Raw genomic sequence first — 13,597 nt, 5'->3', positions numbered from 1 at the left:
CAAGGCTTAGTATTCTCCTACAATGAGTCACAGCTCCACTTCTGGTTTTTAAGTGGTTGACTGGAGATGAGTCTCATGGGAACTTTTTTGCCCAAGCTGGCTTGAAAAGGAAAGAAAAGAAAAACAAAAGACCAATATAGCATGACCAAGTCTTTCTGGTAGCTATTTAAGCTGGACCTAGAGAATGGGTCTTCAGCACATACCCGTCACTGATCTTGAATTCATCTTCACTCTCTTCTTCATCTAAGTTGCTGTCACTGTCTAGATCATTTAGTCGCCGGCGTTTCTTTCTTCTAGCTGCAGCTGCCCTCTGAGGTCGTTTATTTTCTTTTCTTTCTTCATCCAAAATAGTAGAGATATCTTTCCCACGGTGACCTGTTATGGTAGATATATCTTTGCCCCGGCCAACTCCTGAGGAGGAGAGGTAATTGTTCATTAATTTTTTTCCTTTAATTTTCAGGGAAATTAATAACATGTCAACTTCCTTTCATTTTAGTTAATTGGTTATAATTCCCTTAATGTGCAGGTTGTTCTATTATTAGTAAAGAGGAGCTTGGTTTTTTTCTTCCTTCAAATACGCATACTTCTCACACCTTCAGTTGATAGAGCTCTTATTAAGATCTACATCTGAATAGAAGTTCACAATGTAGAAAACCATATATTTTTACCTTTTTTTCACCCTCCCAGTAGTAAGATTTAAACTGTATATTTTTGCTTATTAGGTAAGAGCTCTATTACTTGTGCCCTGATGCCTATCCCTGAAAACTTCATATTTTAAAATTCAGACTTGCACTGAATCTCTCTGTGCTCAAGGTTAGTGCTCTACCACTTGAGCCACAGCACAACTTCCAGCTTTTTCTATTTATGTGGTACTGAGGAATTGAAACCAAGGCTTCATGCTTGCTAGGCAAGCAAATCTACCACTAAGCCACATTCCCAGGCTCCAGATTAAATTCTTATACTGTAATAACTTCTCTGTGTGTGTGTGTGTGCATGTGTGTGTGTGTGTGTATGAGAGAGAGAAAGAGAAAGAGAGAGAGATACAGGTTTTGGCAGTATTTTACAGTATTTTAGTTCCTTTAAAAAATACCTACTTATTAATCCTTTCAGAAGCTTTTATAATAACTGAGTAGAAACCATATTAGTAATTGCTTAAAATGCTTTAGTAAATTACCTTAAAATTCCTCTATTATTAATGCTATTTTAAAAGACTAAAATTATTCAACTAATTTTAACAGATTTAATCAGTCATTAACATTTTCATTATGTATAGATCTTGAAATTCTGTACTCTCAAAAACAACAGGACAGTTCTTCAGTATTCTAATTGTAACAAAATGTAAAAATTTTAATCTATAGAGAAGTAATTAATACTTTGTATTAGATAATTTAAAAAACTACTTTAAAAATGAGTAAAATCCATGTCAATAGATTTTTTTTTGTCTGTTATGGCGATTTAACTCAGGGTCTGGGCACTGTCCCTGAGCTCTTTTGCTCAAAACTAATGCTCTACCACTTTTGAGCCATAGCACCACTTCTGGATTTTTTTTTTTTGGGTCCAGATGTGAGGCCTGAACTCTGGGGCTGGGCGCTGTCCCTCAGCTCTTCAGCTCAAGGCTAGCGCTCTACCACTTGAGCCACAGCACCACTTCCAGCTTTTTTCTTTTTGCTTATGTGGTGCTGAGGAATCGAACCCAGGGCCTCAGGCATGCAAGGCAAGCACTCTACCACTGAGCCACCTTCCCAGCCCCACTTCTGGATTTTACTGAGTAGTTTATTGGACCTTCTTCAGCCTTCTCTATCTAGGATTACAGGCATGAGCCTCTGGCAATGGCTTCAATAGATTTTTTTGTTGTTGTTGGTCGTGGGGCTTGAACTCTGGGCCTGGGCACTGTCCCTGAGCTCTTCAGCTCAAGTAGAGCGCTCTACCACTTGATAAGAGTCTCACAGACTTTCCTGCAGGTGCTGGCTTTGAACGGCTATCCTCAGATCTCAGCCTCCTGAGTAGATAGGAATCCAGGAGTCAGCCACTGGTACCTGGGCAACAGACCTTTTTTGTTGTTGTTGGACTTGGGAATTGAACTCTGGGCCTGGGCACTTTTCTTCAGCTCAAGGCAAGTGCTCTACCACTGAGCTACAGCACCACTTCCAGTTTTCTGGTGGTTAACTGGAGATAAGAATCTCACGAACTTTTGTGCCCGGGCTGGCTTTGAACTGTGATCCTCAGATCTCAGCCTGCTGAGTAGCTAGGATTACAGGTGTGAGCCACTGGCACCTGGCTCAACAGATTATTTTTTATCTGAGACAATTAACATTAGAAGTCTAGTGGTTCATATTGGGGAGAGCAACTTACCAGAGTACTAGAAAATGAGCAAATGATAATACATACCTCCTCCATCAGCTTCTTTGATATCATCTTCTATAGCTTCATCAATTGCTTCATCAAACTCATCAAATCTAAAATATATATATGATCAAATTACTGCCTGTCCTAATTTTTATTTCTTTCTTTCTTTCTTTTCTTTTTTTGGCCAGTCCTGGGGCTTGCACTCAAGGCCTGGGCATTGTTCCTGAGCATTTGCTCAAGGTTAGCACTCTTACCACTGAGCCACAGCTCCACTTCCTTTTTTGTTTATGCGGTACTGAGGAATTGAACCCAGAGCTTGCTAGGCAAGCACTCTACCACTAAGCTACATTCCCAGCCCTGATTTTTTATTTCTAAAGGTCATTTATACTAGACATCTAATATGATTTGGCTGAGTCTCAAAATTTAAATGCTGAAATCTGAAGTACCAAGGTAATAGTATTAATTCTATTAATTAACAGAACTAAAGCCTTCATAAAAGAAGCAAGAGCCATCCACTATGTAAGATTAGAAGACAAACAAACATGACAAGGCAGTCCTTCACAAAATATGAACTAACAAATGAACTAAGACAGTGTCAGCAAGAACAGTTATACATTAAACCATAATGTTATGTTCCCAGACAATCAAAAAATACCAAATAAGCATGCAAACAACAACAACAAAAAACTTTGAAGAGCTAGAAGGTAAACATTTTAGGCTTTTCAGTCTTCTATAATCTTGCTTGTAACGATGAACTATGCCAATGTGATATAAAAACAGGTACAGATATGTTAAGTAATTGATATTGCTAAGTTCGAGTAAAACTTTGACACTGAAATTTGAATTACATGTAATTTTTATAAAATAGTATTTTTTTGTTGTTGTTGTCAGTCATGAGGCTTGAACTCAGGGCTTGGGTGCTATCTCTGAGCTTTTTATGCACAAGGCTAACACTTTACCACTCTGCCACTTAGAGCCACAGTGCCACTTCTAGTGGTTAACTGGAAATAAAGTCTCACGGACTTCCATGCCTGGGCTGGCTATGAACTGCGATCCTCAGATCTCAGCCTCCTGAGTAGCTGGAATTACAGATGTGAGCCATAGGCACCCAGCTTTAAATAGTATTCTTTTCATTTTTTTCAGCCATTTATGAATGTCAAAAGCATTCTTAGCTCATGGGCTATTAAAAAACTGGTAGTTTCTAGGCCCCACCTCTAATTATACACATCATATATCTAGGTAAGTTATTGAAATTATTGTTCCAAAAATAGGACTGGGTTACAATTACATGGGCAAGATAATGAGTACATTTCTTATCAAGCATTGTAGCCTCCTCCTTTGTTTCCCCTTCCCAACCCCCTTCTGCCCCCCACCAAAGTTGTAAAGTTCATTTTCGACATAATGACTTGTACATCTCATTGTTGCAATGGGTCCACCTGTATCCCTATTTAAACAATTTGTTTTTCCCCTTCCCCTCCACAAATTATACCGACATCAAATACAGTGAAAGCAGAGATTATACTGTGGGGGAGGGAGTTAGGACTAATTATTGGTACAGAAAGTTGTAGTATTATTAAAATGCGTATATAGGCTGGGAATGTGGCTTAGTGGAAGAGTGCTTGCCTAACATGCATGAAGCCCTGGGTTCCATTCCTCAGTACCACATAAACAGAAAAAGCTGGAAGTGGTACTGTAGCTCAAGTGATAGAATCCTTGCCTTAAGCAAAAGAAGCTCAGGGACAGTGCCCAGGCCCTGAGTTCAAGCCCTAGGACTGCAAAAAACAAAAAAATAAAAAAATAAAATTCATATACAGATGATCAAAGAGTAGAACCAGATAAATCTATTTTTGCTTAAAGGGCATTTTCCTTTGTCTTAAAAGGACAGAGCAAATGATTCCCAAGATTTCTTTATATATACAACTCTTTCACTCCAGAGTTTAAGTAACCATAACTATGAACTGATTCTTCTAAAATCATGCTAGTATATAAATCACTAGCACACACCTGTAATCCCAACAAGGAGTCTGAGTTGGGAACATCAAACAGTATGAAGCCATCTTGGGAAACATAATAAGACTTTGTCTCCAAAAAAAAAAAGGTAAAAAAGCAAAGCAAAGTAAAACAGTGAAGAAGAAAAATAGGCTGGCAGAGCAATATGGCAGATTATGATCATCCACTGTTTTGATTCACTGAATAAGAAGAGATGGGAAGCATAGGAGACAGTATTTTCTGAGAGAAAGAGAAAAAGAACATGGGGAATCATGAAAGAGGCAGCAGGACAATAGAAGAGCACTGACAAACTGAGGCCACAAAAAAGGTTCAAACAGTGCCAATCCCTGTCACTGCCCAGTCGCCAAGGGGAACAGATGAGAAAATAAAATCTCAAGGTAAGCTAGATAACCCCGCTAATAGAAGGACAATACTAGCTACAGGATGGCCCCCCTTCCCATAAAATCCCCAGTGTGGGGATTTGGTGAGACAGAGACTGCTGCAGGCTAGACGACTAGACTGGGCAGAGATATTCTTGTCTCGGAACGGAGGCTTATTGAAAAAAAGGGGGTTAATTGAAAACAAGAAACTATTATGTCTAGAGTCTTGGGACAGCCTACCAGTGTTTGGGTGGAAGATGGGAGAGGTGGTTGTGGAGTAGGAGAAGGAATGATGTAGTACTGTAAAAAAATTAAGTGGTGGTTGGAGGCCCTATCTTCTCTGGCAGGGAGCCAGTCCTATCCTCTGAGGGTGTAAGAGAAACAACACCAAGCCAATAGCTGGCACAGTATCTGGGCCTCCAGGGCTTGCCTTCTAGCTGTAGATATTGGTTTAGGTAAGTCTGAGGACAGTGAGCCCAGAAATCAGGTGAGATACATAGCCTAGGGTCACCTCTGAGACCTACACCAGACAGGTCTGAAGGCTTTTCTGAATGAAACCCCACGGTTAATAATAATAACCAGAATCAAAAGACAATCCTGTAGGAGAAAAATTGTACCAGCTCTTCATTAATTCAATAAAGAAGATCCAGAATATATTTTAAAAATCCAAAAATTAAATTCCAAAAGAATAAGCAATCCAATTAATGGCTAAATGAATTAGACAGTTCTCAAAAGAAGTACAAATTGCCAATAAATACATGAAGAGATATTTAATATTCTGATCCATAAAAATATGAATCATAATGTAATTCAGAATGGCTATCAAGCAGTACTACTCATAACAGCCAACTATGGAATCAGCGTTAAGTGTCCATCAAATGATAAAAGACAGTAACTTAAAGAGTATTATTCAGTCATAAACAGGAAATTATGTAGTTTGTGGGAAAATGGATGGAACTGGAAATGATCATAATAAGTGAAATCAACCAGACCGAGAAAGACAATATATTGCATGTGTTCTTTCATGTACAGAAAGAATCTAGACCTTAAAAAGGTGACACCAGTGTGAATGGGGAAATAAGTTTAGTGGGTGGGTACCAGCAAGAACATGGAGGACAAAGGTAAACATGATTGAAGTAGCTTGTATTTATGTATGAAAAGACTAATGGAACTCATTAAAAATTACTTTAAAAGATTAGAAAGAGCAACAAGCCTGCCAGTTGTGGCTCATACCTGTAATAAGGAGACTGAGATCTGAGGATTGTAGTTTAAAGCCAGAATGAACAGGAATGTTCATCACTCTCATCTTCAATTAACCTCAAAATGCTTTAAGTGGAGCTGTGTCTCAAGCAGCAGCAAAAATAGCTCACTACGGTGTCCAGGTTCTGGGTTCAAGCTCCAGGACCCCCCCTCCCACCCTCACACAAAGGGCAACAGAATGAATGTAATCGAAGTATGCACCTAAGGAAATATAGTAATACTAGTCAAAAGGGAATATTTTAGTGAGTAAAAATTTAAAACTGTTTCCACATTCCTTCTATTTTATGTACTCAATGGTGGCAAATGGCTATTGGGCATTGTTTATCAAAGAAATACAGTATTTCTATCACCACATTAAGTAGTTTTAGAAAGAGTGGCACCAGTTGATTAACAATTATCATCAAGAATAAAATAGTATTTGACTTCTGAGTTGAGAATATATATATATGGATATATGTGTGAGCATATGTATTTATATGAGCAGATTTTAAATTTTGATGCATGTTATTTGTAATTTATTTATTGATTTGTTTTCATGGTGCTGAGGATCCAATCCAGGACACTTTGCTCCTGCAGGGCAAGTGCTCTAAGCTGAGCTACACCTATAAACACAATAACATAATATTTAATGACTGGATAGTATCTCATCTTATAGATATAACATTAGTTAAACAGTTTCCCTTTGAAGTTTTTCAGTGTTCATATGTTATGAATAATATCCTTGCAACAGTTTGACTTTTTTCTTTAGGGCTATTTTGGGAAAGATAGGAAAAACAATACAAGGGGTGACATTAATGAAGACCCAATGCACTTATAAATTTACTTGTTGAACTGAAACCCCTTTATACAACTATACTTAAAGAGAATATTTTTTTAAAGTAAAACACCTGCACATCTACTCATCAGGATAAAATGAGATATAAAGATAGATACAACATTAATCAAAATGACTACCTGTTTAAAGGACATATTGTGCCTGAAAAGTACCCTAACAACCTATTTCTTTGAATAAACTATTATCTTTAAAAATTGTATTAAGTAGTTGTACAAAGATGTTATAAGGGCTGGGAAGGTGGCTCAGTGGTAGAGAGCTTGCCTTTCATGCATGAGGCCCTGGGTTCTATTCCTCAGCACCACATAAGCAAAAAAAAAAGCGGGAAGTCGCACTGTGGCTTAAGCGGTAGAGCGCTGGCCTTGAGCTGAAGAGCTGAGGAACAGCGCCCAGGCCCAGAATTCAGGCTCCACGACCGGACCCCCCCTCAAAACAAAACAAAACAAGATGTTATAATTCCTTAAGTTAGATTATGAGTACAATGCACCTTGATGAATGTTACCCCTTCTATCATTCTCTCCCATTTACTACTACTTTCTTATTCACTAAAAAATTGTTTTCTAGAGTTGGGCACAGGTGGCTCACACCTGTAATCCTAGCTACTCAGCAGGCTGAGATCTGAGGATCATGGTTCAAAGCCAGCCTGGGCAGGAACGTCCATGAGATTCTATCTCCAATTAACCATCAGAAAACTGGATGTGGCACTGTGGCTCAAGTGGTAGAGTGCTAGCCTTGAGCTGAAGAGCTGAAGGTCAGCACCGAGGCCCAGAGTTCAAGCCCCATGACCAACCAAAAAAACAACAACAACAAAAAACAAAACAAAAAGGCAACCTGTTTTCTAAAATTAAAAACTATCAGAAACTTCAGACATTATTTTTCATTTAGAATAAACTTCTTGCCCTTGGCTGAAGATCTGATATTGTATTTAACACAAACAAGTGGCTTTAATTTACAATACAAGGCAGCAACGGTGGCTCACTCCTAGCTACTCAAGAGGCTGACGTCTGAGGATCATGGTTGAAAAAGTATGTGAGACTCGGGATTATCACCAATTAACAAGCAAAATGCTAGAATTGGAGCCATAACTCAACAGGCAGAGAGCTATCCTTGAGGGAAAAGGAGATAGCACCCAGACCTAAGTTTTTCTTTACACAAAGAAAAAAAAAATTCAGATGAAGAACTTTGGATAGGAATCTGTTGCCACATTATGCGATATGTAATGGAAACAAGACCAAGTGCCCATTTTGAGGTCTGAGTCTAGAGATAATTAAGGTAAAAATGTGAAAGTAATTACAGGCAAAGTAAATCTCATATGCAAGAGAAACTAAAGGACAGTGTAGAAAATACATAAAGACTGTTAATGAGATGGAGTTGGGAAAGTAAATAGAAGATATACATGTCTTATAGACCTTATTAGAGCATCAATTCTTATTCTAAGAGCTATAAAAAATCCACAAATATAAAGCAGGTTAAGCAAAAAAAAGATGACAGGAGCAGACTAGATTTGGAAAAGATCATTGTCATCTGTAAAATTCTACAGATGGTCCTCAAATGTTCTCTATCTGTAGGTTCTACCAAACTTGGATTAAAAATATTAAGGAAAAGCCAATGCATGTATAGATTTTTTTTTCCTGTTAGTAGTTCCTAAACAGTACAGCAAATCCAACACTAACCTAGCATTTGCAATGTAAGACATCATAAGTAAAGAAGATTTAAAGTGCATAGGAAGGTAAACATAGGTCATACTAAAATTGGAGGGAACTAAACATCTGCAGACATGGGTATCCTTGAAAGTCTTGCATTTTCTCTTTTGTTTTAAAGGTGTCCTAGGGATGCAGTCCAGGGTCTTTTGTCTATTACCTTAGCTATCATTAATCTCTACCCCTGGACTTTGGGGCCTGCACTCAGTCCCTAAGAGATAACAAGGGATAACTGTACCTACAAACCTAAGAAAAGTCTATGTTTCTGTATTATACTAATTATAAAATAATTATATACTCTGTCCTTTACTTCTATTTTTTTCATACCTGTAACTTATACATTTCCGTGTTCTTGTTGACCTCCGTTCAAGTAAGTTTGCTTTGGATTTTTTGGTATCTTTTTTCTTTTCTTCTTGATCTTCTGAAAAATCTGGTTCCTTCAAAAATAAATATACAAGCATGAAAAAAGTTTCTTGACATTATTCCTTTGTAATTTTATATGAAAGATTTTAAAAGATGTGAGTTTTCAACCCCTACAAACTGAATATACATGACAAGCTTAATTACATAGGAGGAAAGAGGAATACTAATAATCAAAGAATGAAAGATTTCTGTACTGAAATTCTTATATTGTGGGTTTACAATAGCCCGTTAAAAATAATCAGGATAAAGCTGGAAGTGGCGCTGTGGCTCAAGTGGTAGAGCACTAGCCTTGAGCTGAAGAGCTGAGGGACAGTGCCCAAGCCCAGAGTTCAGGCCCCATGACCGGACCCCCCCCCCAAAAAAAAAATCAAGATAGGGGCTGGGAAGGTGGCTCAGTGGTAGAGTGCTTGCCTTGCATTCCTGAGGCCCTGGGTTTGATTCCTCAGCACCACATAAGCAAAAAGAAAAAAGCCGGAAGTGGCGCTGTGGCTCAAGTGGTAGAGTGCTAGCCTTGAGCTGAAGAGCTGAGGGACAGCGCCCAGGCCCAGAGTTCAGGCCCCATGACCGGACCCCTCAAAAAAAAAAAATCAAGATAAGGCTGGGAAGGTGGCTCAGTGGTAGAGTGCTTGCCTTGAATGCATGAAGCCCTGGGTTTGATTACTGAGTACCACAGAAGCAGAAAAAGCCAGAAGTGGAGCTGTGGCTCAAGTGGTAGAGCCCTACCCTTGAGCTAAAGAGCTGAGGGACAGAGCCCAGGCCCAGAGTTCAGGCCTCATGACCAACAAAAAAACAGAAATGAAATAAAATAAGATAAAAGTTTGCCACTAATATAGTCTTTTAACCAATATTTAAATATAGCACACAGAAAATATTCAGTAGATATGTATGTCAAGTGCATGAAATAATTGACATAAAGAGTTTGATGCTAAAGGAAAATAACTCAATGGGGTATTTAAGTCTGTGATTAATAAATTAAGCCTAAATGAAATTGCCTATAAAATTATGGAAGTGTGTTCATGCTAAATGGGAAATCAAGTTTCTTGTACCTTTGAAGATTCATGAAATAAATATTTTTTTGGTCATGGGTCTTGAACTGAGGGTCTGGGAGCTGTCCCTGAGCTCTTTTGCTCAAGGATAGAACTCCACCACTTTGAGCCATGGTGCCACTTCCAGTTTTCTGGTGGTTAGTTGTAGATAAAGAGTATTATGGACTTTCCTGGCCTGTCTGGCTTTGAACTTCAGTCCTTTGATTTCAGCCTCCAGAGTAGCTAGAATTACAGGTCTGAGCCCCCAGCGCCTGATCTGAGATAACATCTTTTAATTATGTACTAACAAATGTAAAACAATGGTAATTCTTTAAAGAAACCAAAGTTTGGGTAAAAAATACAAATTAAAGTTTACAATAACTGAAAAGCAGGAAGCTAAAAATAAAATCTCAACCCATTATCTAGCCATTTTACATGAATAACATACTAAAAAGCTAAACACAAATTATCCAGGTTAGAATGAAAACAACAGAACATTAACCCAAAGTGGTAAGCTACACGTTTAGTGTAGAAATGGTAATCACATTTATGGGTTATCTATATACATATAATCTCAAGCACTGCAGATTATGAATAATTTCTCTACAGTGTTTCTCAAAATACCCCCTTTAAAGAAACTTACTTGTGGAGGAATGATGTTTTCAATACTGATACCGACATAAACCAAGCGTTCTTTCCTTTAAGTAAAAACACATACATGTAAGATTTGCTAAAAATAAAATTATTACAAAAATATCATTAATGCAAATAATGTTACAATTACAGGTATATATAAAGACTACTACAGACATATTAGATATTAGTTATGAACCTTTGAGTATTAATAACTTGAGCAAAAACTACCTGAAGGTATGAAATTATTATTTTACAGTTGACCTGTATTAGCTACATAAAACCTGTAAATAAAATTAAGACAAAAAAATTCATGAAGAACGTCATAACTTGATGACATTGTTAAATGAAAAGTTGTGTCTAGATCAAACTACATCTTTTTTCATTAAAAAAAAAATTTTTTTTTGAGCTGCACACTGGTGGCTCACATGAGATCTGAGAATTGTGGTTCAAAGCCAGCCCAGGCAAGAAAAGTTTGTGAGACTCTTATCTCCAAATAAAACACCAGAAAAACAGAAGTGGAGCTGTAGCTCAAAGTGGTAGAGCACTAGTTTCAAGCAAAAACAGCTCAGGAACAGGTGCCTAGGCCCTGAGTTCAAGCCCCACAACTGACAAAAAAAAAAAAAAAATTGGGGAGTAAGGGGTGGAACTGGTACTAGGATTTGATCTTTAAGCCTTTGTACCTGTTAGGCAGTCACTTTAACACTTGAGGCATGCCCCGTGCTAGCTCCAGACTAGATCTTTGAATTGTTAGAAGTTTTGAGTAATATATTCAATTGTAAGTATAATAATTATACGCCAAAGGTTTTAGTCATTTTGTGTAAGTGATGGAACACATATCTAGTTATATACAGTAGATGCTATCTCTAGTTCTATAACAACATTAATCTGGTTCATTAAGGGCAGCTGAGCTCCAATATGTCAGGGCATGTGTACAAGTGAAGTAAAATACAAAGCAATCTTCTTCCCTTACTTGTCATATCTCTTCCAGAGGGAAAATAATGTGTCTACCTATCTAGGTCCTTTAGAGATCAGCCTCTACTGCCTAACAAAATCTTGATTTGTTAACAAGAATGTCAGAGAAGTTATAAAGCAATTAAATAAGAACTGGCATGTATGAAAATAAATTATTTTAATAAGACCTGATAAAAATACAATTAATGAAGTACTAATTAGGAAAGGTAAGAACATTACCAACAGTATCAGCATGGTCTGAATTATTTCTGTTATTATATAAAGTGAGCTTATCTCTGTCATCACTTTTACTGAGATCACAGTTTTCTCCCTTACATTCAGTTGGTTATTTTTTCCTAAATTTAACTGAGCAAACATTTATTCACATTCATCATATTAGGTTAGGACTGTGTTGGGTTTGGGAATCCATAAGTAAGATACTGTTTCTGGTCTCACAATTATTTACAGACAAGGATTATTGAACAAGAATAAAAGAAACGAAAAAAGTATAGATTTAGTCTGAAGAACTGAGGAATTTGGAGAGGCTTTAAATACATTAACATTTGAGTTGGAGGCAGTCTCATCAAATCATTATCTTGTTTGTAAAGATAAATCTTTTAGTTCACCTTGGTTTTGGCCAGTCTTAATAGTTAACAAAAACTCCATTCTTAATAAATTCCAAATGATATCCTATTCTCTTGATTTGTCCTAGTTCCATTTCTAATTTGCTCAATTATATATACTGGTTCCAACAATTCTTCAATTACAATAGGATCTCAAACACTCGATTCTATCCTCTTTTTTGGGTGTGTGTGGGGGGGGGGGGGGGGGAAGGCTTGAACTCTGGGCCTGGGCACTGTCCCTGGGCTCTTCAGCTCAAGGCTAGTGCTCTACCTCTTGAACCACAGCACCACTTCCAGTTTTCTGGTGGTTTACTGGAGATTGAGTCTCATGGACTTTCCTGCCTGGACTGTCTTTGAACCAAAATGCTCAGATCTCAACTGCTGAGTAGCTAGGATTACAGGTGTGAGTCACCAGTGCCTGGCGAGTCTATCCTCTTTTAAACATTATCCACTACTCCTACTGACCTGGCTTAGACTCAATGCTCTATCATTTGCATATACTTCTGAGTTGTTTGTCTCCTTTTCTCCTTCCCTCTGTTATATTACTTGAAAAATTCCAAACTTGATTAAATCCAATTATCTTCTAAAAAAGCACTAGAGATAGTGTCTTAGGAATACAGGCTGTCTGAATGCCTAAGTAATCTCTGGCACTTAGCTCTAAACATTTAAACATTACTGAGTGGACCTGGGTGCTAGTGGCTCATGCATGCAACCCTAGTTACTTAGGAGGCTGAGATCTGAGGATTGCAGTTTGAAGCCAACCTACGCAGGAAAGTCTGTGAGACTCATTTCCAATAAAATACCCAGAAAAGGCTGGAAGTGATGTTATAATTCAAAGTGGTAGAACGCTAGCCTTGAGTAGAAGCGGTTCAGGGACAGCACCCAAACCCTAAGTCCTGAATTCAAGCTCCAAGACTGGCCAAAAAAAAAAAAAAAAAAAAATACTGAGTGGACTTTGAAATCATCATATTTCATAGAATAGTTCAGATCTGTACACAGTTGCTGATTAGTCACTAAATACACATTGGTACCTCTTTTCCATCAGACTACCACTCTTTAAGGTTGAGATTAAATCACATAACTTTCAAAAGCTAAGTGCTTCTTCCTTAGTCAACTTTAAAGATGAATGTGTATTTTGTGTGTGTTTAGTGATGAGGATCAACTCAGAGCCTTTTGTGAAACTGACAAGTACACTACCACTGAGCTACATCTTGCCTACAAACTAAGTAGCATCATTTATGTGCCAGATAGCTCCAATTTAATAGTAAAATACTACATCAAACCAAAGCCAGATTTCTAAAAGCTAAACTTATTGTTTAGGTTCACCCTGAGCAGAATATGAAATTTGCTGTCTTAAGGTAAACTAAATTTTGGGGGAAAAAATTAGTATGAGTCAAAGACAGAAGTAGCAAATGAATGTAAATAAGGCCAA

General features: G+C 37.7%; 1 protein-coding gene across 3 annotated transcripts in view; it reads right to left on the bottom strand.

Annotated features, from left to right (window-relative positions):
• Rsf1 (remodeling and spacing factor 1) overlaps positions 1-13,597 on the bottom strand; it is a 125,071-nt gene that overhangs the window by 13,313 nt on the left and 98,161 nt on the right. For all 3 annotated transcript variants that reach the window (XM_042686757.1, XM_042686765.1, XM_042686748.1), the window contains exons 10-13: positions 10,599-10,653; positions 8,835-8,944; positions 2,389-2,456; positions 204-411 (exon numbers count right to left, since the gene is read on the bottom strand). In XM_042686757.1, the coding sequence (XP_042542691.1) occupies positions 204-411; positions 2,389-2,456; positions 8,835-8,944; positions 10,599-10,653 (441 nt within the window). The remainder of the gene's footprint in view (positions 1-203; positions 412-2,388; positions 2,457-8,834; positions 8,945-10,598; positions 10,654-13,597) is intronic.

This window comes from Dipodomys spectabilis, unplaced genomic scaffold (genome assembly GCF_019054845.1).
Source record: "Dipodomys spectabilis isolate Male_0828 unplaced genomic scaffold, ASM1905484v1 ptg000003l, whole genome shotgun sequence".
NCBI lineage: Eukaryota > Metazoa > Chordata > Mammalia > Rodentia > Heteromyidae > Dipodomys > Dipodomys spectabilis.
The sequence above is the reverse complement of the archived record's forward strand: the minus strand, read 5'-3'. Positions and strand labels throughout refer to the sequence as shown.